The 23490-nt window shown below is 42.1% G+C and overlaps 3 protein-coding genes across 15 annotated transcripts in view; 2 read left to right on the plus strand and 1 right to left on the minus strand.

Annotated features, from left to right (window-relative positions):
• Positions 1-4381: 4381 nt before the first annotated feature.
• On the plus strand, positions 4382-9783 carry LOC125768970 (protein EFR3 homolog cmp44E). Of its 2 annotated transcripts, none has more exons than XM_049437317.1 (4): positions 4382-5193; positions 6804-8409; positions 8705-9078; positions 9157-9783. In XM_049437317.1, the coding sequence occupies exons 1-4, from the start codon at positions 5112-5114 to the stop codon at positions 9600-9602; spliced, it is 2508 nt and encodes an 835-aa protein (XP_049293274.1). In that variant the 5' UTR covers positions 4382-5111; the 3' UTR covers positions 9603-9783. The 2 variants fall into 2 exon arrangements, with proteins under 2 accessions (XP_049293274.1, XP_049293275.1); XM_049437318.1 differs by lacking the exon at positions 4382-5193 and adding an exon at positions 6399-6692.
• A 301-nt stretch (positions 9784-10084) lies between these two features.
• On the minus strand, positions 10085-12012 carry LOC125768980 (peptidyl-prolyl cis-trans isomerase Fkbp12). Of its 3 annotated transcripts, none has more exons than XM_049437332.1 (3): positions 11913-12012; positions 11643-11819; positions 10085-11562 (listed from the first exon to the last, which is right to left on the minus strand). In XM_049437332.1, the coding sequence occupies exons 2-3, from the start codon at positions 11677-11679 to the stop codon at positions 11273-11275; spliced, it is 327 nt and encodes a 108-aa protein (XP_049293289.1). In that variant the 5' UTR covers positions 11680-11819; positions 11913-12012; the 3' UTR covers positions 10085-11272. The 3 variants fall into 3 exon arrangements, with proteins under 3 accessions (XP_049293289.1, XP_049293291.1, XP_049293290.1); XM_049437334.1 differs by having other exon boundaries at positions 11902-11919; XM_049437333.1 differs by lacking the exon at positions 11913-12012 and having other exon boundaries at positions 11643-11895.
• Positions 12013-12448: 436 nt separating this feature from the next.
• Positions 12449-23490, plus strand: part of LOC125768966 (protein 4.1 homolog) — a 41646-nt gene continuing 30604 nt past the window's right edge. For 5 of the 10 annotated variants that reach the window (XR_007418982.1, XR_007418987.1, XR_007418988.1 and 2 more), the window contains exons 1-2: positions 12457-13191; positions 13262-13836. The gene's annotated coding sequence lies outside the window, so the exon portion shown is untranslated. Of the gene's footprint in view, positions 13192-13261; positions 13837-23490 lie in introns of those variants that run through there. The other 5 variants (XR_007418986.1, XM_049437305.1, XR_007418983.1 and 2 more) reach the window with 4 other exon arrangements.

A 23490-nucleotide genomic window follows, 5' to 3' on the forward strand; every position in this document is an offset into this window, starting at 1 on the left:
TAGTATAGTGTAAAAGAGTAGAAAAAAGAGTAGAACAGTAGCAAAAAGAATGAAAATAAAAACAAACAAACAAAAAAGCATACTTTAAATAAAGAACTAAAAAGAGATTATTAAGTAATATCCGTAACAGTAGTAGCAAGTTTAAGAAATGTTACAATATGAAAAATGAAGGGCAAAAAACAATGCTATTAAAAAAATTTGTTGTTTATTTTCTTCTATTTGTTTGTTGTTTAGTTTCTTCTTTTATGTTTTTGTTAATCAAGTTTTCTTTAGAGTTTTTAATTTGTTTATCTGTTTTTTTGCTTTCTTTCGACATTTCCCTTTAAAGTTAAAGTTTTAAGGTCGTTTATAATTTAGTTTACAGTTATAACAGTTTTACAAACTTGCTAAATTTTTCATTTTCTCCTGGATATGTTTAAGCAACATTTGCATACAACAAATAATAAAATGCTTTCTTCACTTGCACGTTCTTATCCTCTCCCTCTGTGACGTTCTTCAACCTCATTTAGCACACCCATATGCAAAAAAGGAAGCTTTAATCACGACGATCTTGACGATGATGAAGTACCACCCGAAAGTCATCTTAACAATCCGATCCGGTACACCACACCGGCACTCCACCTACTTAAATCCGGTAGAACCTCCCGATTAAACTGTCCACAGGGAGGACGGTGTGTAAGCACACAGCGATTACCCTTCCATTCTGAAAGCGAGCAAAAGCTTTTCTTAATACCATCTGCCAGAACGTGCTAAACGTACGTAATGACTAGCGCATCGGTACGATAAGCGTGTTCCGCCTTATACTCGCCCTTGTACTCACCATTTGTGCGCACAAACGCTCATACCAACGAGTGATTGACAGTGGTTGAAAAAAAAAAAACATTCTCCCAAACACATTGCGAAAAAGTAAATTTTTTGGGGAGTTGGAAATTTATTGGTGGCAAATGGTTCTGGCTGTTTGGTGCATTCTCGCCACAGTTTGTCGTGCGAATTAAGCTTCATATCAATCAAACTGTCACTCAGCCCGCAGTCTCATCAGAGTGGATCAGAGTGTATCGTGATGCATATTTTTGGGTGCAAAAATTATTCAAAGTAGCGTTTTGCAAATATGCAAAAGTGCATTGTTCGACAGACGCACCCCGTTTTTCCGTTTTCGCCCGCCAAACAAACAAAGGGAACACATTTAGTTCGCTACCAGAAAACGGTATGCGGTCAATGCATTTTTTGTGTGTGATTATTATGTGCTTTATAGCATCGCGAACTTTTCTTTTCATTTTGCACGTTTTTTTTACATTACAACCACACCCTTGTGCATTAATTTCTCCTGAAAACGGAGTGTTTGAGGGTGTTTATGGCCATTGGTGAAATTAATCTCGCCTATTTGTCGGTGCAGGTAACACACATTACCCGCTATACATAAGCATCTCCTAGTTTCGTTTTCCATAGTTTTGTACAACTTTTGGCGAAACCGGATCGTGGTGCGGTGTTATGCCGGCACGTTGTTATGCACTATTGTGCAATGTGGTGGTATTGATGTATCGCTTTACGCGGCAAACACAAAACAGTGATGTTCCGCAACATTATGAAAGTGCACCCTGCACAACTAGCCTCCATCCGTAATGGTCAGTGGGCAATGCGAGGTGTAAATTCCATACTCATAAATAGCATAAAAATAATCCATTCATATAAATATGCAACCGATCGTATCCGGTCACATCCGTCCCAGTGGTTCGGCTAATTGTTCTTAAAGATGCTTTCCACATGAAAAGAAAAATAAAGCCGAGAAGGAAGTGCCCGGTGAAAGCGAAAATTGTTCGTAATAATAAATGTAGCGAATCGAACGCATCGCTACAAAGAAAACAAAAAACCGAAAATATTACCGCCTAATGAAACGGTTGCATCGAAAAGTGGTTCGCTTTTCCGCTTTTACTCTTTTTTCGCGCGTTTTTTCTTTTCTAATTTGTTGGTATGCCACGTTCCGATCCGTGGAACCGTAGATGAGTGGGTTGGGAATTATTTTGTAAAACAAAAAAAACCTCCCTCCGAAACTTCCATCAAGGCTGATCGATTTAAGTTCTTGGCGGGAAATTTGTAAGTACTTGGGCTGTAAAATGGCGTTTAGGTGCGTGATAATTAGAATACTCGAGCAATAAACTTTTTTTCTTTCTCTCTCTCTCTCTCTCTCTCTCTCTCTCTCTTTCTCTTTCTTGCCTGTTTGCTTTGCTCGTTAAACTACCCAAATTGTGAATCGAAAGTGAACTTGAGCTTCTAAGTGGGCGTTTTTCGTATGACGTCAGTAGCCGTATGAATACAATTATGTTCATTCTTTTGTCGTTTTTTTAGGCTTTTGTTCTGTTTTGCTCTTTGCTTGTTGGAAGTAGAGATGCGAAAAGTGGTTAAGAGTGAGATAGTGAATTGAAACGTTATTATGAACGAGTTTCGTTCACTCACCACGAGGAGTTTTAGTGACTCTTTTTTCACCAACTCACTCATGAGTGTAAGCATGTAACCGTGGTGAGTCGAGTCGCAAAAAGAGTAAATACGTTAGTTAAAACGAAAATATGCAACGTTTGAAACACATGAGCTGAAAAGGAATACATGTGTACAATACCCAAAACTAGCCAAATGAATATACTTCTCGCTCTGCCTAACTATCAAACCTGTATAAGCGAACAAGCGCCCTAGTCTGATCGGCAAGGACATGACACAGGATCCGCCTCTGCTTAGGGGATTGGCAAATTTATAGAATTCTTTTTATTCTTTTTTTATTTAAATCATTATTTGAGTGAAAAGAAACTTATTTCAACCAATTGGCATTAAAATAAATCAATTTAGAAATTTTTTCAAAATTACTCAAAAAAAACTAAGGCCTAATAGCCTTAGGAAATTTTCAATTTTTTAGAATTTTTTTATTATTTGATTTTTTTTGTTTAAAGCATTCTTCTTCTTCTTGGCTTAACGACCTTACAGGTCACGCCGGCCATTTCTGGCTTACTAGACTTATTTTACCACGTAGCCGGATAGTCAGTCCTTGCTACGGGGGGACGGTCCGGATGGGATTTGAACCCGGTCCGGCCGTGTGGACTGGCGCCGTTTATCACATGCACCACCGGGCCGCCCCGGTTAAAGCATTATTTGAGTCAAAAGAAACTTATTTAAACTAATTCGCATTGAAATAAATCAATTTTTAAAATTTTGCAAATATTTATAGCAAAACATTTATAGTTCCAAAACTCAAACACTCCTCTGAGACACGGACTCTGTCCAAAACTAACGAAATCCTTTAAGGCGCATTCCTGAGGAAGATACTCCTAAGGATTTTTCGCTTCGTAGAAGGAAGGACTATGGAGCAGGCATTCTAACTCTGCCTCAGACTCCGGTCGGGTGGTCATGTCATACGAATGACACCGGACGACCCAACCCGTATAGTCCCTTTAGGTCGTCCACATGGACAGATGTGGCTTGGTAGGGCTAAATTGAGATGGAGCGATGGCGTAGATGAGTCCAACAGGCATGCCTGGAGGGTGGGTTGGCCGACGACGGTGCACGACCTCCAGCTTTTTGTAACAGTCCTGCAGCAGGCACACCTTATCTTTTCTTAGCCACGACGATTATCACAGCTTTTCCCTTCATTTTTTAAAAGTAATCTAGAAATAAGGATCTCCTCATTAACGTGATCTATTAATCCTTGGTGACTTTGGAAATATCCCATGGTTTCGAGCCTCTTTCTGTATGTGGCCCAATACTCTTATAAGTCGTAAATTTAATTTCGTCTAAACTGAAACTTGCAAGAATTAGATTCTGCACTATAAATCAGTTACACAGGAAAGATCTTTAAAGGAAACTTTTAGACAATTCTTTCACTTATTTAATTAGTATATTATACGAAAGCACGATCACAGCATTGATCTGGTTTACTTTTTTCAACCGAAACTTTTTAATCCACCCAATCATCGCTTTGTCGTCGTACATGCCTGACCTTGACTGTTGCCTGATCGCATGAGTAATTGATAAATAACGATTTCGTTTCGGATCGCTGCAGTTGAGAAGAGTTTTTAGTTTTCATCACCAGCTTCGTGCAACGGATCTCGAACGATCCACGTGTCCGTGATTCGTTTTCAAACACACTGGAACTGGTGAAACTGTGGCGGTGAATTACAAAAAAAAACCTCGTGTCACTCTCTAGTTTAGAACACAACCAAGCGGGAGTTTTTCCTCCCATTCAATGGGATGACTGTGAATCCATTCATAAATCGCGACACAAACAACCTGTAACATCAAACCGAAGTGCAGTGATTTCTTCCAGCGTTTTCCTAGTGTTGGTTGGATGGTGAGAATTCAACACGAGAGACATCACTCTGTTCGTCGGTTTTATTGCCATTCCCTGCACATGCAGCCGTTCGGTATGTTTAACTGTTATCGGTGAAAACAGAGAGTGAGTCGGTGTGCGCATGGGCCGGAAAAACTGGTCACAAACAATCGTCCCTCCGACACGCTTTTCCAGTCGAAGATGGTCCTACGAGAAGGAAACTTGCTACAGTTAGAACGTGTGCGAAAGAAATCGTGGTGAGAGAGTTCCAAGTGCGGGGAAAATTTTCCTTACCGGTCGTTGAATTAACTGGAGGATGAGCAAAGTTCGAAGGACGAACAAGTTTGACCTTGTTCGCAAACCAGCAGCGGTGTAAATAATTGGAATTTTATGTGGTTTGTGCAATAGCAGGATTCTGATTCGATTCCAGTTAGTTAATTTGTCAAGAAATTCTCCACAAAAAGTCGTTGTGTGTAGTGAGTTATGCTTGTGTTGTGATCACACGAGCTAAGTGGTTCGTACGTTTAAGGAGCGTTCTAAATACAGCTCAAGTGAATCAGCTGAAAACGAGCTAATTGAATTAGAGGTGCTTTGTGATGGAATGTTATGCCTCTGTATGTAAAGTGCCGTTGTGAATATTTTATGTAAATTAACATTCAACGGGATGACCATCAAACGAACCGCTCCTCTTTAAGTCGCCTCACTTAGGACAGTGTATTTTTGATTAATCTAGTTTAACAAAAACCTCCAAAAAGGAATTACTTCTAACCAGTCGACGTAACTACATGCACCAGCCCACAAGATGTCGATGATAAAATGCTGCTTCGAACCACTGGAAATGCCCGAATTTCTCGATTCGTTCGTGAAAAAGTGCACCGAAGGCTGTAAGTTTCCGCGCACCGCATGGGGAGATTGGGTTTGGCGAAAAATTGTCCAACCACATATTACATAACGTAGAACGTAATGTTTACCCAGGGAGTAGCTTAGTCTGGGTTTTTTTTGGGGTAGCAAGTGTACGCGAGTAAGCGGGAAATTTCCGTTCTGTATGGCAAATATAGTCGCGTGACTGCCGGGAACAAGGTTGACTACTTCCGGGGAACATGGAAAAAGGTGCTTTCGGGTTTGGCGAACGTTTCGTTCGTTGACGAATATCGATTGAGAGCAATTAGTTCGAGCGTTATTTTTGAAGCTTTTTTCTCTCTAGCTCGTTTTGTTATGTAGATTATTTATAAAATTGAATTCCTTTAAAGTGAAAACTTTGACGATAGTGATAAGGGTAAATATAATTGAAAATGCTTAAATTGGTGACTTTTTAAAAGGTAAATAAAATATTAAAGATAATTAAAGATTAGAAAAAATATTAAAAGTTGATAACATTGTACAAAGTCATGTAATAACAAGGAATTTAAGTGGCTAATCTAACTTGTGTAGATACATTATATTGCATTTTTAATTTTGCAGGCTGTATTCCATTAATTTTATAGAACTGAACAGACATGGCTAGCTCAGTACCAAAACCCACCTAGACTGTTCCCACGTTCGCAAGACTTGCTATCAGGATACGTTTAACTAAAGTCATGGAAACCATGCCAAATTGGTAGGTCAGGATTTCCGAGGTAGTAGTTCCACTAAGAAAGAACCGGATATTTAGCTCTCTTCAAGAACTTTTGATTTAATTCATAACCTTCCGTATATTAGAACAAACAGGGAACCAAGAGACCATGAAAGAGCCCCAAATCAATTAGGATTTGCTTTTTTTCAAAAGAAGAGCTAATGCAAATATAACTTCTAGAGCATGTTTTTGTTTATGCTTAAGAATAATATTGGTAGGAAAAGGAAATAAATCTATTTTTCTAAATTATGAACACAACGAATCAATGATTTGTAATGGGAATTTTAAAACTACTCGAAAACATCGAATGCACACTGCTCGATTCCATTTGGTCATGAAAAGTTGACAGCTTTTCATTTTATTTTTATGGTTTTTTATATTATAATTACCTGAATGCATAAAGTAATTAAACATTAACTACAATTGCAAAAAATTAAAATTTATTTTATTTTTAAATCAACTTCCACTCGAACAGCTGACCAAAACAAAAATCCATATGACGTCATCTGTCAAGCGCGATTGTTCGTCATATTTGTATCGGTTTTTTTTCGCCTCTTTTCGTATCTCGTCCACTGGTGAACCTTTACGAAAGTGTCCGTGGTAATTGCCTGATAAAAAATGCTCCAATTAGCTCCCCCAAGTGTGTAATGTAGCTAGCCAGAAGGGCAATAGTTTCGTGGCAATAGTACCTTCACACTCTGTGTCTGCTTATTATTGTTGCATTTCAACGAACAAAGTACTCCTACAACACACTCCTATCGAAAATGCTAGGTAAACGTTGCTTCCTAATGTTTTGAAACGGGGAAACATTGAAGTTTACGAAATAAATCATTGGCAAACGATTTTTGTTGATGAGAAAATTAATAGTGAAACTTTTCGCAGGTTGCTGTGGTTGCTGTTCGGCCTTGCGGCCCCGCTACAAGCGGCTGGTAGATAACATCTTTCCGGCCAATCCGGAAGACGGATTGGTGAAATCGAACATGGAAAAGCTCACCTTCTACTCGTTGCGCTCGCCGGAGAAGCTCGACCGTATCGGCGAGTATTTGTACCAGCGTGCCTCAAAGGACATCTACCGCAAACGTTATAAGTTCGTCGAGATCGCGATGGAAGCGATGGATCTACTGCTGATGGCCTGTCACGCCCAGATACTAAATCTGTTCGTTGAGTCATTTCTGCGCATGGTGCAGAAGCTACTGGAAGACACCAACCCAACGCTGCAAATCATGGCCACGAATTCTTTCGTACGCTTTGCCAACATTGAGGAGGACACACCGTCCTACCATCGCCGGTACGACTTTTTCATCTCGAAGTTTTCCTCCATGTGCTACGGCAACAATGATGATATGGAGCTGCGTGACAGCATCCGGATGGCGGGTATAAAGGGTCTGCAAGGCGTTATCCGGAAAACCGTATCGGATGATTTGGTGGCGAACATCTGGGAAAAGCAGCACATGGAAAAGATTGTCCCATCGCTTCTGTTTAACATGCAAGCAGGTCCATCGAAATCGACGGATACGGAAGCAACTCCTTCGACACCGCCTCTACTAGCGGAAGCGGTACTGCGCGAGCTCGTTAGTAGGGCCTCGTTTGGGCATATTAAATCCGTGCTCAAGCCACTGCTAACTCATCTCGATCATCATAAGCTGTGGGTGCCGAACAAGTTCGCGATCGATACGTTCCGGATCGTGATGATATCGATCCAACCGCAATACTCGTACACGGTCGTCGAAACACTCATGTCACATTTGGACCAAAACTTAACCTCTTCACCCAAAACGCGCACCTCGCTTGCTGTGGTCCTGTCGAAGATTATCGCCATTGCTGCCGGTGAAAGTGTGGGCCCATCGGCACTCGACATTATCAACAATCTGCTGATGCATCTGAAGACGAGCGTTAGTACGCAGCATGAATCCACCCCGGAAGAGACACAGTATCAGGAAGCGCTCATCAATGCGCTGGGCGAATTTGCGAATCATCATCCCGACTATCAGAAGATCGAAATAATGCTTTTCATCATGAACACCGTACCGGATCCGTCGAACAAGAGCAAAGGTGATCAGCTGCTGCAGAACATCCTGCTGAAGAGTTTGCTCAAGGTCGGCACCCAGTACCGGACGGTGTCATTCGAGAAAGCGTTCCCAGTATCGTTCCTGCAGCCACTGCTCAAGATGGCCCGGGCCGCTTCCATACCGATCCGCATCATCGTGATGCAAATCTTCCAGCAGCTGCTCGATCGGCATCAAAACCAGCACCTGCTGAACGTGATCAGCGTAAGCCACTATCCGACACTTACCATCGAAAGTCCATCACGGTCGGATATTCTGTTCACGCACAAGTACGGTTCGAACATACTGCAGGCCATCATCGAGAGCATGTCGCAGGAGAACCATCTGGAGGTGCTGAAGTCTTCGTACAACACGATCGCGCTGGTGATCGTGGAAATGGCGTGCGGTGAAACGGTGCAGGAATTTTTGCTGTTTATACTAGGGTGAGTTGGCTGGGTTTCATCGATACAACTGGGAGCTGGGTTATGTCCTTAGCATCGAAACGAACCGCTGGCCGGTTGTCAAGAAAAGTTGTTTCATTCGTTCGTTCATTTTGCTTAAAATATCCACAAAATCGATAAATGACCAATTACATTCACAATGAGCGGTGACTCCTCTCCCTATTCGTCCACTCGACAGGGCTTCTTCCGTTCGCTCTCGAATCAAATAAATTGAACCACACACCCGTAACTCAATTAGTTCCGTTTTTCTCTCGGTTTTCCATTTTTCACCCGACAGCCTACAGCAAGTAGCCATAACCGAGGTGGAACTATCGCCGAAACATCGTTGCAATCTGCACAGCATTGCCATTTCGCTGCTAATCCTGCTCGGACGTTGTACCGGTATCGGTTCGCTGGTGGAGTACGTCGAGAAGCTAATCCAGGCACGAAAGGAGGAAGCATCCTATCTGTTGCCACCGCTGATGGATAACGACAAGAGTGCCCCGAGCACGCTGAACACTAATCTGCCCCATCTGCTCATCGACAAGCTGGCGGTGGCGGAATGTTTGCAGCAGGCCGGACTCGAAAGTAATCGTGTGCAGACGGGCACACCGTACGCACTCAATCAAACAGACATATCCGCCCATCGGCATTCCTGGGTCGATACGCACAGTATGCATCCTATTTGGAAGGATTCACCTTCGTTCCTTTTTATTCTGGTTACACAACATATGTTCTTCCATATTGCAGGTGCCGTCCGGAACAGTGTGGTCGATTCGAGCTACAACGACATCGAAAGTGTTAGCAGTTCGCCCGGCGTACAGAAACGTTCGCTAGCGTCCGAGTACAACTTCGAGTCGATGAAGCGCGTACTGGCCGAACCGACGGAAGCTTCCAAGCGGGAGGCACGCGAAAAGCAGATGGCAATCGGGCGCACCTTCCGCGAGACGGCTTTCGAGGATTTGGTACGCCGGACGGAACCGAAGCACGACGTCATTCAAAACAAGCTGAATGAAATCTTTAACGCACTGTCGGCGGAACGGCAAATTTCGGCTACGTGCAGCGTACAGGCCGGTTCATTGCTTGCCGCTAACGGTGGATTAGGCGGACCGACAATGATCGAACCGGGCAAACATGTTGGAACGGGACAGCGGCCAATCTACGAAAATAACTTCCCAGAACTGTTCTTCTATTAGGATGAAATGTTTGCACTGGAGAACCGGCGTAACTAGTGGTAAATGGTATTTGAATTCCTCGGTGGGTTAATTGTGTTTTTGTTTTTTTTTTCATATTTATTTCGACGTTGGTGATTGCTAAAGAATTGTATTATTGAATAATAAATGGCTGTCTTCAATTCCAAAAAGATGAAACTCCAAACGTTTGCCGTCATTCGCTTCATTTTGTATGACGAATGTGGAGTGTGGAGAGCATGTAGAAATCCCATGTGTAAAAATATTTATGTTTAATTGGTTTTGGAAAAGGTCAACGATTTTAATCATTTTAATGACTGTTAAATGCTTCAAATAGTAAGTAAAGATTTAGGATGCATGGAAAGGTATTTTGTTAATGATATCCCACACAACAATGTGGGAATTATTACAAAACTTATCATCTGTACTGTTCAGTTAAGTTAATGTGAGCAGTTGAATTCTTCTATTGATAGAATTAATCATAACGCTTTCCTTCTGATTTGGTATAGAGTTAATGGTTTTATTGAATTTCAGTAAATTTCACATTGTTCCGACCATGACCAATTTTTCGTGTAGAGATATTCTTTTGGATTACCAAACCTGTTTGCACTCCGGGCAGTAACGGTAGCTAATATGTAATGTAAAAAGGGGGATGATTGCACCGTCTTTCCTCGACGAGCAATAAACACTCCCATTGTATTACGAATAAATGCTTCAAACTGGACACCGAAAAGCCACAAAAGCATCGGTAGATAAACTGTCCGAGCTTCTGCGGGCTTATATTGTACGTGAGAGTGCTGAATGATTGTACTCCTACAGCAGCAAAACAAGAAATGGGAAATTCCGCCCCGAGCGCTAATTTTACATAGAGAGGACAAGTTGGTAGCAAGTGCTTGAAAAGTAAGATTCGCTTTCTTCATCATCATCGTTCACAATCAGCCACGAATGCTGTGAATGTATTTTTTTAAGGGACATTTGCAATTAGCTTAATTATATTTGAATCGATACTTCCAGCTTCTATCATCTTTCGGCTATTAGCTTTTGATTTAACAATTCTTCTCGCTCCACATTTCGCTCTACCACCTTCTCTAGCTAGGGTGCTTCTTCTTTCCCCCATCTTTCTACAAATCAATTTTTACGATCCATTTTCCTTTTCCGGCCAGTGCAATATTTAAATGCATTTAGGTGCAATTTGGAATTAAAAATCGGAGACTTGTGTACCTCTCCACGGTGCTGAATGTACAATTAATTTAGAAATTATTCAAGAAAACAGACTAGGTAGGTTAGGTTAAATTGTAACAACTAAAGATGTGCTTTTCTTTTTTAATGTTTCCAATAGAACGGTACTAAGCGCGACTAGAACGACCGTAGCACGTTCCAAAATTTAACCATAATGCTGCTGCTGTATTTTGTGATGGATTAAAGATAATCTTTACTGACTGCTACGAACGAGACGATAAGAATGTGTAGTAGTTGCAAGGTAAGAGGAGGTGATGGATGTGTGTGTGTGTGCGGTTCTTATCAATTTTCTTCCAGTCTCTACTCCCGTCGATTGCTTGCCACACTTCACAGACGATTCATCTTACTTCATTCGATTCGGTATCGGTCAATGCATCGGTGTATCTGGTAAATATTTGCATGTGAAACATATGTGAGCAGACATCCAAGGATGCTGCTTATTCTACTCGCAGCAGCTCCACGTCGAAGGTCAACCGAGCGTTCGGCGGAATGACACCCGGATGGCCACGGCTACCGTAGGCATAGTCCGGCGAGCACACCAGCTTAGCGCGCTGACCGACCGACATCTGGGCGACACCTTCATCCCAGCCACGGATCACTTCACCCTTGCCGACCGAGAACTTGAACGGCTTGCCGCGAGTACGCGACGAATCGAACACCGTACCATCGTCCAGCGTTCCGGTGTAGTGAACGACCGCAGTTTGACCCGGTTTCGGGAAGGTGGTTTCTAATGCGAAGAGACACAGACATACCATTAGCGTTAATAGTTAACCCCCTACTAATCACTAGACTAATTCCGATACTTACGATCACCGTTGGCAATTGGGACAATCTGTACACCCATTTTTTTCTTTTTTCTTCTTGCCTAGTTACGGCTTCTTGGCGACAGTGGTGAAAAATTAGCCGCCAAAGATTGCACTACTTACACGTGAAGGTCACAAGCAGCTGCAGCGAGTGAGCTCAAACACTTGCAAACGTTGGTTTCTGCAATGGGGCGAAAGAATTTGCAACACAAAGGTCAGTGAAACGGTGCTGGTTGCTTTAATTTTACGATTTTATTTCACACCGAAAACTCACACGGCTTGAAAAGAAAATGTCTTCCGTCTTGCGCGTCGATTCCCAAGCAACGATCGAACAAAAGAAACTTCCAAGAAGCTGTCAAATGCTCGAACGAACCGTTCGAGCAGTTCGGTTTCGTTCGAGCGCACGACGATAAAATTAACGGATTGGAAGTTTTTGTGAGCGTTTTTAGAAATTTACATTCATTTGATGAACATAGGTTTTATGAAAGAAATATTAGCTCGCTTTTACTTTTAATGTTTTAAATAAACTAAATGCCAAATGATAAATTTATACTATCAAAATGGCCCACATTAGGTAGTGAAATTTGTGAATGATATGGTATATGGAACCCCATTTCATTAATCTGGCTATCCTAGAGATAAAATCAGATAAATAAAGTGGCGTTTTCTTGCGCAAGTACAGTCAGCCAGCGAATTTGAATTTTCACAAGCAAAAGTCAAGTTCGAACAGCTACGTTCGAAATGACCCAACGCCGTTTGACAGCGCTGAAATATTTCAATCCGAAATGCGTCGCCGCTGTCATGTCCGTGTTGCGCTAGAAAGAATTTATTATCTTCGCGGAACTCGATGAAAGTAGACGTGTGCTGCGTTGTGTCGTCGTTGTAGTCGCGCTGAAATACCGCATAGAGTTTTATGTAGGTGCAGAAACTAGTTAAATATCCCGGGTCGTACGGTTTGAGAAAGGGGTTTTAAAGTTGTGAGTGAAGTCGAGCTAAGATTCAAAACGTATTTCGATTGTTACTACCCGTAGATAAAAAAATAGCAAGCCTCAAGCGCAAAGTGCGTGTGACTGGTGCGTTGATAAAACATAAAAGCATAGCAAAAAAAGGCAAATCGCAAAGGGTGCATGCAACAAGAGTAAGAAAAAAAAAGGTGGGAAATCGTGGGGTGAAGAAGCCATTTCGCATCGGTGTGTCAGAGTGGTGTTTAGGAACGGGAAAGAAGACACGGTTTGGCTGTGGGGTATTAAACGGAGAGGTTCGTGGCTTCTACTCCGTGGAGTTTTTGTTCTCTGCGTTTCCTTTTCCTCGAAAAACTGGACAGTCCAGCTCAAGCGCGCGCGAGTGTGTGTGTGTGTGTGTGTTTGTAGGCTGCTGTGTTTTCTGCCCCATAGGTGAACGCGAACGTACGTGTGCTGCAAACATAAACCCAGAAACGGAGCGGGGGGATGTATGAGCAGGAATTAATACAAAAAAGAAAAGAACACGTTCGCTATATGTAGCGGGCTTAGGTCTTCTTACCGTATGAATGAAAAATCAAAACCAGTTCGCGCGTACGTGTGAGCAAAAAACCGAAACGGAGGAATATAAATTTGAATTTATTTATTTTCTCTTCCCTTCTAGCGAGCCAGTGCTGAGCGTGTGTGCTTTTGTGTGTATGCGTGCGTGCATGTTTACAAAGGAAAAGTGAAAATTCGTTTGCAGCGCGCGAGTGTGGCATTGCTTTCTGCGTTTCGCGTTCTCGCTCGCACTCTTCCTGTGAATGGTGCAGTTTTCCTCCCGAAGCCTGCTTATCGTGTGTTGTGCATAAATCGTGTAACGGCGAGTGTGATTCACGGGGCATTAAGAGAAAAATAATACGCACAAAGGGCAATCGACACCGAGCCGCACGAAAGTGGGGGAAAAAAAACGTAGGAAGGAAACTCACTATTCCCTTCGTGATTATTATGCACTGTTTTAGGGGTGAGCATCGAGCCACAATAGCTTAGGCTGTTGAACGTGCAAGAACGGCCAGTAAAAGAACAACAACGAGCCACTGCACAGTGCTGTGGGGTGTGGATCTGTTGCTGCTTACCTCATCATCGTCATCAAAAAGGTAGTCACTGCGTCACCTAAAAACCTACAATCGTGTGTGCGCTGCTGTCATCGTGTCCACGTCCACCAAATATTACTCGGTACGCGAAACTTCACCCAGCAAGGTGAGTCAAAGCACGTTCTGTTTTTTCGTAAATTTATTCCGGCTTCCATATAACTTTGCCGTGGGCAAGCGTTCCTTTTCCGTGGAGTATTGGTTAAGAATGTTTATGTTAAAATTTTTGCTTCATCGTAATGTTTTAACATTTTCGAATTACCAAACTTTACGGTTCCAAAGCCGGTAGGGTTACGTTACTTCCATCCGTCCAACGGGTTGATTTTAATGGTGGGGGGAAAGCATGGCTTGAGGTGGGGAGAGACTATCAACCAAGCAAGACAAGGGACCCGGAAAAACGGGGAGAAATGTCTGGTTTAAAGCAAAGAGACCAATAAAGCAAAGTGGAATATCAAATAAGGTGCAGTAAACAACAACCACAGCATAAGCAACATAGCAGGCGCGACCAATCTGTTTCCCTGCTTCTTAAGCGCTTGTACAAGCACACGCACACAATCAAACTAAAAATCACACACACACACACATACACTCCAAAAGTGTAAATAAAACTGTATCCAAAAAAGAAAGGCCCATTTTGTGTGTTGAACACGTTCCACTTCACTCTTGCTTCCTTCAAACAAGGGTTGAAGGGGGTGGGGTGGAGTCGTAAAGGTAACGTTAGGGGTAGAACTTGACGAAATTTGGAAGACCGAATAGTCGAAAAACTGGTTTTTCGTCTCCCCATAGCAGGGAGAAAACAAAAACAAAAAAGTTACAATACACACAACAAACTCAGTGAGCCGGGAACGACGAACAACACCGTGAGCCGGCGACTTTATGTTTGATTGTTGGTGTGTAAATTTGGAACTGTATTTAAGCCGTTTTATGTTTTTAACGATAAATCATTTAATCAATTTATCACCTTCGTATGGATGTTAGTGGTTTGATGTGTTTAGCCGATTTTATGTAACGCTAATACATCTACTCTTAATGTTTCTTAGTTTCAATTTAAGAACATAAAAAGATAAGAACGAAAAATAATTCTTAAAAGTTATGCATTTTCCAACTCAAAAGTTATATTTATCATTTAAATATTTCCCCTACAGCTTCTTCAATTTTGTGAGAAAAGTTCAGTTTCATATTTACACGACTGACGTATGATCAAGGGCTTCCTCACAGAGATGAGTAAAAAGATCAAGCGCATTTATTTCGCGGTTTTTTTTCTGTTGTTGTGGGTGATATAAATACAACTCCAATGATCACTCGTGGGAAGACATTTCGGCGGGTTATTGTGTTTTTTTTTTCTTACCTTAATATTTCTTTGTTACGTTTCGTATTTCTTTCTTTACATTTTATACCTCTTTCCATTGGAGTGTCGTACCTGGCAAGTTTTAGCTCCCTTCCGTCGATATATTTGTATTTGTGTGCTGGGTGGAGCTCTGGGTATGGCTAACCGGTTCGTGATCGGTGCACCGTTTGAATTCTTTCCGTTGGAAATGATCTCAAGAATGGGGCCAACAGCATCATCAGCGGGTAGTTATGCACTGCTTTAAAAGATTATTTGTAGTGCTTTTGGAGACTTTATCCCAGTGTGTGTGTAACTCTTGTGGTTTAACGCCGTACGTTGTTGTTTACGTTGTAAATAACAAGGGAGTGGGAAGTTAAAACAAACGGAAAGGGTTTTCGTATTAATGATACTTTTCTGTCTCTCTCGTATTGTGCAAGTGCATCAGGGTGTGATGCACCGGAAACGGAAACAACATCTACCAAATCGCTTGTAATAAGTAATAGCATTTCGGAAAAGAGCGATACACGAAAGTAAAGATTATTAGCAGCATTAAAGCTACTAAAGGATGATCGCTTTGTGGTAAAATGTTTCCTTTCGTTCACCATTATCTGTGTACAGGGAAGAATTTAGGCCACACATTCATACGCTTCAATGCGGATGTTCAACATGTACCGGATATCATGTAGAAATGAAGCATAGCGCTGCCCCACATCGTTGCCCTTGGGACGCACCGTGCTAGAATTCGATAGAAGTATGTCTTGAGGTGTAAAAGGCACCATTACCCTCAGGGGAAGATGCTCTAAACTGTGTGCATACTGAAAACCTTCCGTCTAGGGCCACTTGTGGGAAGATAAACTACACTTCCGTACATCCGATCGTCCCCTTTGCCTCGGTTCCTACTGTCTAAAAGGTTTCGATATCCCAATGTCGTGTGGCGAAACAAACGTACGGAAGATACGATTTCCCGCATGGTTATGGTTCCTGGTTGCCATGTAAAGTGTGAAATTTATGTTCGTACCTTTTCCGGCCACTTGCCAGGCGAGAACACGCTACTCAAAGCTCTAAGCCCGCAAGCCAAAATAAGACGGAAAAGTAAAGGAAATGTATTTTATTCTTTTGTTTTCTTAAAACAACTGCAGCGTGTCGCGTTTCGAGAGCATAAGAGGTGGATATGTTAGCAAATAGGCTGAGAGAGTCAAGGAAAAGCTTTTAGCCGGACCTAGTCACAACTAAGGTAGAATAGTTTTGCACGCTCAGCAGTCTAAAGTTGCGACATGGCTTTTATTGGAAAATAGAAGTATAAAATAATATAAGTGAGTTGAAAGAGTAGAATTTTATTTAATGAATTGAAAACGAGCGTTTCATTATTGTTCTAGCAAAAAATGAAGAAAATATGATTTCAAACTAAAATAATAATTTTCACTTTCACTACTCAACTTATGCAACGGCGAACTAGCCTAGCGTCCATTATCAGCTAATTTCATCATCGACCAAAAACGCCTCCCCCGGGCGTTTGGGGTGACGTCAGGACCTTAACGGTGCACTCTATAATTTTTCACCAAACCCCTGTTCACCCTAAACCCTTCCACGCGTCAGTGGGAAATGTTCTGAAATTGTTGAAACCCCTGGAACTACTCCAGGTTTTGCGTTGAATTTCCTCTTTTGTTGCGAGACATCGAGACACTACTGCCACTGACAACTACACAGTTCCAACGGGAAAGGATGTATTTGTCATGTGGCGCCAGCATGATGGTTTGTTGCGTAGAGTTTCGCTCCAGACGACGGCGCGTCTCGTGCCTTTGGCGTCCATCGTCGAACAGACACATGCGGTACATTGCATGAGATGGTACGGTCGTCCAAATAAGTCCCAGTCAGCGTTTGATTATGGGGCCATAAGTTCCGGTTAGTCAGCGTGGTGGGCATGTTTTGAAAGAGTGCCTTTGGTACAGGTGCCGGTAGCGTACCGGCAGTTGGTAGTGGTTTGTAGAGAAATAGACTCCCTGCCGTGGCGGGGTTTTTTTTAGACGCTTTGTAGCCTTCCGCTCCCATTCGGTGTATGGTAGGTTTTGTTGGAACTCCTGTCGATTACGGTCCGGGACATGCATGATGCTAATTGGCCCTTAAATACCCTAAAACTCTACCCATAATGAAGATTCCAATTTCCAACTCTCACCGGCAGGAATGCCCGAGTAAACCACAGGCAGCAAAACGCACCTGACGACGAATATTAAGGAGGGAATGGAGAAGTGGTCTGTGTGTGTATGCGTGCTGTTAAAAAAGGTTATTCACCTGCAATTATCAAACACAGGTCGTAAGAGTTACAGAAGATGGTAAAGAACAGCGGGAATATCTACAGGTGCACAGAGCTCATAATGTTTCAACGCTTTTTGTCTTCTTTTGTGAATCTTTTTCTTAGTTAAAAAAAAAACGAAAAAGCCCCATGTTTTGGGTTCCGGAAGGTACATAAACCTCCATTGTTCTAGTGACTAACCCCTTTCACCATGAATGTTGAAATGCTACAGACACAAAATAGACAATGCAATATTAGGGTGTGGTTGCGGGCCTCGCTCTCCACGTGCCATATGACGCGTGTGCCATTGAGAAGAACATGCGTTTTAAGAAATGTAGTATATTAAGCAAGTCTTTCGTGGTAAGGAACTCTAGAAAAGAGACTCTTAGTTAGAACAGTAATTTTCCAAGTTTGAAAACAAGTTCACAATAATAAACTTCAGTCAAAGCTGTAAGTATGTTGTCTGACATATACCATATGGTGAATAACACAAGAGTAGACAGAGAAACATTTCTTGTTAGTCTTCCAAAATGGTGGAACCTTAGTTATGATTTTAAGACTTCAATACACTAACTACTTATAGGAACTTATCGGCATATGTAGGTGGACATCGTCTATAAAATCTTCATGTACGAGTATATCTCCTGAGGAGTTAGAACTTTAATGAGTTGGTGACCTGAATATCTGGACATTAGTTTTGAATTCATCTCTTCTTTTGGACACTTTTGAGATGTATCAAAACCTCAACAGTTCCATGCCACTTTCCATGTCTAAAGTTGTGCTCGATCGAATATTCTGTTTCGATTACCTAAGGAATTCCACATCCAGTCTACACCATTACACATCTTGGTCCGTTTGGCTGAAATAAAATAAAAGATGACATAATGTTTGCCTCGTTGTGGTGTTTTTAATTCTGCCTCACCAATGTATCTCTCACGGTCAGTCACGCTAACGCCATCCTCACCAACGTGTAGCGCGATACACGGCGCGCCAGATGTTTGAGTCAGCGAGCTCTCGGGCGGCTTTGACAACTTGTTGTTGATTCCCCCCAACGCGAGCGTGTTTGTGTATTTGTGCGTATGCTGCCGGTCCCCGCTAATGAAGGGGACTTTAAACCCGGGCCCATTGGCACAGGTGGAGAAGGGCAGCTAATCACATTGGCACGCAGATCGGAATCTGCCGTTTCGGAATAGCGGAACAGCACAAGGAGAGAGAAAGAGAGGAAGAGTGGGAAAAGGTGGTTTTAAGATCGCCGTTTTGTTGGTGATCGTGTGACAATGTTGGGCGGCGGCAGCTCTAAAGCGTCGCGCAAGCGTCCCATCACACGCAGACACTGGTAAACGAGTGCGTGCGTACTAGCTTAGCGGGCCGCACCTTTCACAGGGTCTGTCACAGTGTTGTGCTGCTGTCGCCACCAAGACACACGCATCTGTCACGAGCTGCGTTTTAGGGGTTGCTCTTGTAGTTACAGAGGGTGAGTTCTAAAATGGGGTAGCATTTGAAACACGAAAAACAAAACCTTGCACAATCAATAGGTTCTGATGAGGAGGCAGTAAGCTCACTATCAAATTATCATTTTAAAGCGCTGGAATTACATTAGATAGAAAACAGACTTAAAAAATGTAATGATGATGAACAGCTTCTAACTGTAGAGTGGTTAAAGTTAGGATTAAATGCTACATTAACCACGTAACAGTACAGCTATTTCGAATTGGTTAGAACACTTACCGAAACAATGCACGTTTTATTTTAATCGGTGTGTTCCTTCTTCCATAAAATGAAGCCGTTACAAGAATAGCCGAATTTAGCCAAGTTGTAGTTAAGTTTTTGGATGAGGATTTTTTTTTTAATTTCTTCAGCAAGGAATTTAATTCGATAAGTATGTCCCGTTCAAAAACTTTAACTATCGCTAGGGGTTTTTTTTTAGCATTGAAAACACCTAAAAGTAATGCTCACTTTAAAACAATTCCGCATAAAGTGCATCAAACAATACATTCCATCAGCTTTATGCGCGCCCGGTTGCAGCCAAAGTGCACCGGAGCATAAACCACGTACTTCATTTTGTCTGACATTGGTGTGTGGTCGGTCGGTGCCGCCCGGTATGCTGACAAGAAGTGGGCAGGTAAACCTATTGTTCCGTGGCCATTTCAATCAGCGACCGTTAAAAGCACTCACATTCCGGACTCCCGGAGGGAACTTGATTGTGTGTCTACGAAGTGGTATTGAGGTTCGACATTCAATGCTCACTCGAAAACGAGCCTTCTGGTTCTGTCTGTGTGTGTGTGTGTATGTACATTTTAGTTGTTGTTAGCCACTCGGTTCGAACAGTTGAACGAGGGCCTCCGTTCACAACACCCCAAGGGAAGCTTTCAATATGTAGTGGGTTATTAGTGTGGATTGGCAGGCGCTCAAAGAACCACAATCATCCTGTCCCTTCGCGTGCCAGATCGAAAGAACAGTGGACTGACAGCTGGGTCGTATTGTGGTATCGAACAATTCCACTGCATATAATGGGACGTGGAACTGATGAAGTTGCTCACCGCCAACCTGGAATCGATCGTATCAATCGGTAACTCGGTCGGGTTTTGAGCATTCCAGTTTGTTGAATAGGACACAACACTCACTGTTGATTTATTCCTTCTCTTTGGAATTTCGACTATTGATAAAGCTGATTGGAATGCATCTCAAGAGATGTAAGATTTATTGGAAATTATTAACACCGTCGAATTAGTCATTTTGACAAGAACTCACAAGTTTGATGCGTGACTTTTACATATCTCTTCAATAATTCTTAGAAAAACGTCCAAAATAGTTCAAGTCACTCATATTGTACAACGTATTGATTATTCTCGTACAGGTAAATAAAAGTCAAGAAATCCCAAGAAATGACAGACCAAGATCTTCGAGGTTCAAGGATCAAGGAGATATATCATTGAGGAATTAGTATTGTTTTGAATGTTCTTTAGAATTGGGTCATCTTTGCCACAAAATAGCATACTCCAAGTATTTGCATACTCCTCAAATTTTTGCTACAGAAAGCTCTGATCCTGATGAGAGTCGATCCTGAAAGTCTTCGTACAAAGCATTCGAGAATAGAGTCGTCCTCAACTACACGATCTAACATTGAACTGAATGTGCTCATTTCTTCTGGTAGTTTTTGTGCATTTATCGGAACGATATTTCTTATATTTAAATGAAACAGAACGATTTAATTTACAACTTTATATTATAGCCTGCAAAGTCGTTTTTCTTCAGTTCGCAACCGTTACTCAAGCGCAAAATACGCAAGCGTATTTCATTCAGAAGCGTCTTTCGGCAGCAATTGACGGTTACGAATGGTAGGCGAACTTTCGATTTGCTGAATCAAATTCAATTACGAACTCGACCAGAATACGGAACGAAGCAAAGCGGGGTTTTGTGTTGTTCCCACCTCCCCGGCCGTTAACATCTCGCGTACGAAAGAAAACGCAATTGCTATAAAATAATCAAACGGGTTTCTGCAGCTAGAACGAAAGAAATTGTTATTTTCTTTGCGGTCCTGCTTCTCGGTTCCCAATGGCGCAGAGGAACCGTTTCTCGCGCGTGGAACAAAATTCGACAGTGAACAAATGCGCGCTCTAGCGCATGATGTCATACGTTTGGTGTTGCCTTCACCGAGCAAAACCGATGCTGCTGAGTTGCCGCTGATGATGTTGATGATGGTGTCATACGGTGGTGGCCTCGAAGCCGAAGATCATCATTGCACCATTTGCTCTTCATCTCCCAGAAGGGAGAAGGTGATCCGAAAGGGTGGCGGTAGAAGAAGGTAGGTTGCAAAACTGTCATGTGTAGGCAAAGTTTAAACGCTAATAAAAAAGAAGAACAAATGTCGTCGCAACATAGAACGCTTCTAGCCCACCCAGGGACCCAATACGGGCGAAGATGAAATAAACTTACATATGAATATAAATGAAAATTGTGTCAAACGAGAAGACCCCTCATCGACCTCCGGGAGACTTTTCGAAGCCGGGTTTTCATTTGCTTGTACCGCTCCAAATAAACGCCGGAGTGTGTCTGCGCGTGTATTGGAGGTGCTTCAGTAAATCTCAAGAAAGTTTGAAGACGACCACACCCCGACAAAACGTTGAAGAATTGACGGGGTTGCTACTCCGTGTATGTGTGTGTCATCGTTGCAGTTTGTGATTTTTGCCGAAACGTTACTGCAGGTGAGTCGAGCCTGTGGACCATCACAGGGGAGTAACGCCCATGGGGAGTTGTTATTTGGGGTGTGTTGCGAAATGTGTCATTGTCGGTCATATCTCGCTGATTTCAATCAAATGTCTTTAATTGGGGTTGATTGGTCGGAAAGTTTGAAAGCAGTTGCGCCTGTTAGAGGAAAAGCATTTGAACCTGTAACGGTCAATTTTTGAGTAGGAATAAGATGATGAATCAATTGAGCTCAATGGCTTGGGCTGCGTAAAAAAATAAGAAAATAGCGCTATTAATTATACTTATAAATAATGGAACTACGAAACAAGGTAGTTTACCACCTCAAAAATTTTCTTTCCTTGAACTATTTCTTGGCTCAAAATATCTTCGTTTACTGTGAAGACATTTTTTCTTAAATTCTAGTTTAGGATTCTCATTTTATTTTTATTTTATAATAATTAGAAAAGTTTTAAAACGTATTAATAATAATGTGACTTTTTTCTTATATTTCACTCTTCTTAATAAGCAAAATAGTTGATCGATGTCTTCGCTCTTCATTCAATAAATAGCTAAATTTTAATGTACATAGCGACACAATTTTTCTTTTTTTCCAATGCCGCCGCTTGTTAGCACTTGCAATCGTTCGTGCACCGTCTGGTATCTCATACCCGATACCACTTCACTGATATAAATCGACAGCCATTCTTTCGCTCATCAGTCATTCATCCCGGTTTAAAAGTCAGCAAATGTGACATGACCCAAGCGGACCACGGCTAAAGAGAGCACAAGATAGGAAAGATGGAACTGTTTTTTTTTGTGTTTGTGATGGCATCATTTAGCTACTCTTCGTTGGATCATGCTTAAGAGGAGCTATTGAAGTCATAATGACCAGACTACGATGACGAGACAACCGAGGACGTTTGTTTTGCATGTCTGAGAACACGATAAAAGTCATACCGGCCCGTCGTAGTCATCGAGTAGAATAACATTTATGTTGCATACCACAAGAGGGTTTCATTAAAGATTCCTACAGCGTTGCTGACGTTGAGTGTGGTGCCATTTCTGTGGTTCGGCAGAAGTTCATTAAAAAATTCTACACCACACTGGATGTGACATCCTGCCACTTTTCACAACGAAAGCCACCTGTTCGCTGGGATAGCCACTTCACCGTAAACCAGATGGATGGATCACTTCTACTCGAGCAACAACAATACGAGAGGTTGTTTTTGCTTTGATAAAAAAGGGCTATGGGACGTCAACAATCACGGGGTAACGATAATCGACACCCGGATGGTTGAGCCATTTGAATGCGTCTTTGTTAGCTCATTATGCTATAAATTTATGTCCCCCGCTCCAAACTGCACCACAGTGGACGAAAGATGGGGCCATCATATCTCACACCCGTACAGCTAAACATCCTTCATGGGCAGAGGAAGATGATTGGGGCCGCGTAGGAGTGATGTCGTTTGTTTCTCTACAGCAACACCAGTCAAAAAGGGTGTAGCATAAATTCCTAGCACATTCATCTCTACCGCATTGGATTCGTTTCTTTCCACAAAAATGTTTGGCCACCAACTCTTCTGTCTGCCCGTCCTTTCGCGCTTATAAGTATGCATCAGTGAACGTCGTCGTGTGTCATAAATTATGAAATTCTTTTACCCCTTTTCTCTTGCGCCTTATCGTTCTCATTCGATTTCTTGGTGCCTGTGAGTAACTTTTTTCTCGTCACACACGCACCAAGTTTTCTTAGGTTTGTAAATGCGTTAGAGCTTTTCACCCGTGCTTCCCTGCTGCATGCATAATTATCACCCTACACATCCAACTAATAATCTGGGCGTTAAAACGAGAGACACATTCAGCCGGTTCTAGCGTAGCGAAATGAAGTAAGGATGTGCCGTCACGTCATCACAGCGTTTTTCATCTAAGAAAATACAATTGGACGTGTTAAAATGAAAGAT

The sequence above is a fragment of the Anopheles funestus genome, chromosome 3RL, assembly GCF_943734845.2.
Source record: "Anopheles funestus chromosome 3RL, idAnoFuneDA-416_04, whole genome shotgun sequence".
Classification (NCBI taxonomy): Eukaryota; Metazoa; Arthropoda; class Insecta; order Diptera; family Culicidae; genus Anopheles; species Anopheles funestus.

Excerpts from the sequence above, each read along its gene's own strand:
- LOC125768970 (XM_049437317.1), top strand. The coding sequence starts at position 5,112 with ATGTCGATGATAAAATGCTGCTTCGAACCACTGGAAATGCCCGAATTT. Across the intron at positions 5,194-6,803 it reads GAAAAAGTGCACCGAAGGCT|GTTGCTGTGGTTGCTGTTCG; the intron begins GTAAGTTTCCGC and ends AACTTTTCGCAG. Across the intron at positions 8,410-8,704 it reads TTTTTGCTGTTTATACTAGG|CCTACAGCAAGTAGCCATAA; the intron begins GTGAGTTGGCTG and ends TTCACCCGACAG.
- LOC125768980 (XM_049437332.1), bottom strand. The coding sequence starts at position 11,679 with ATGGGTGTACAGATTGTCCCAATTGCCAACGGTGATC. Across the intron at positions 11,563-11,642 it reads CCCAATTGCCAACGGTGATC|AAACCACCTTCCCGAAACCG; the intron begins GTAAGTATCGGA and ends TCTTCGCATTAG.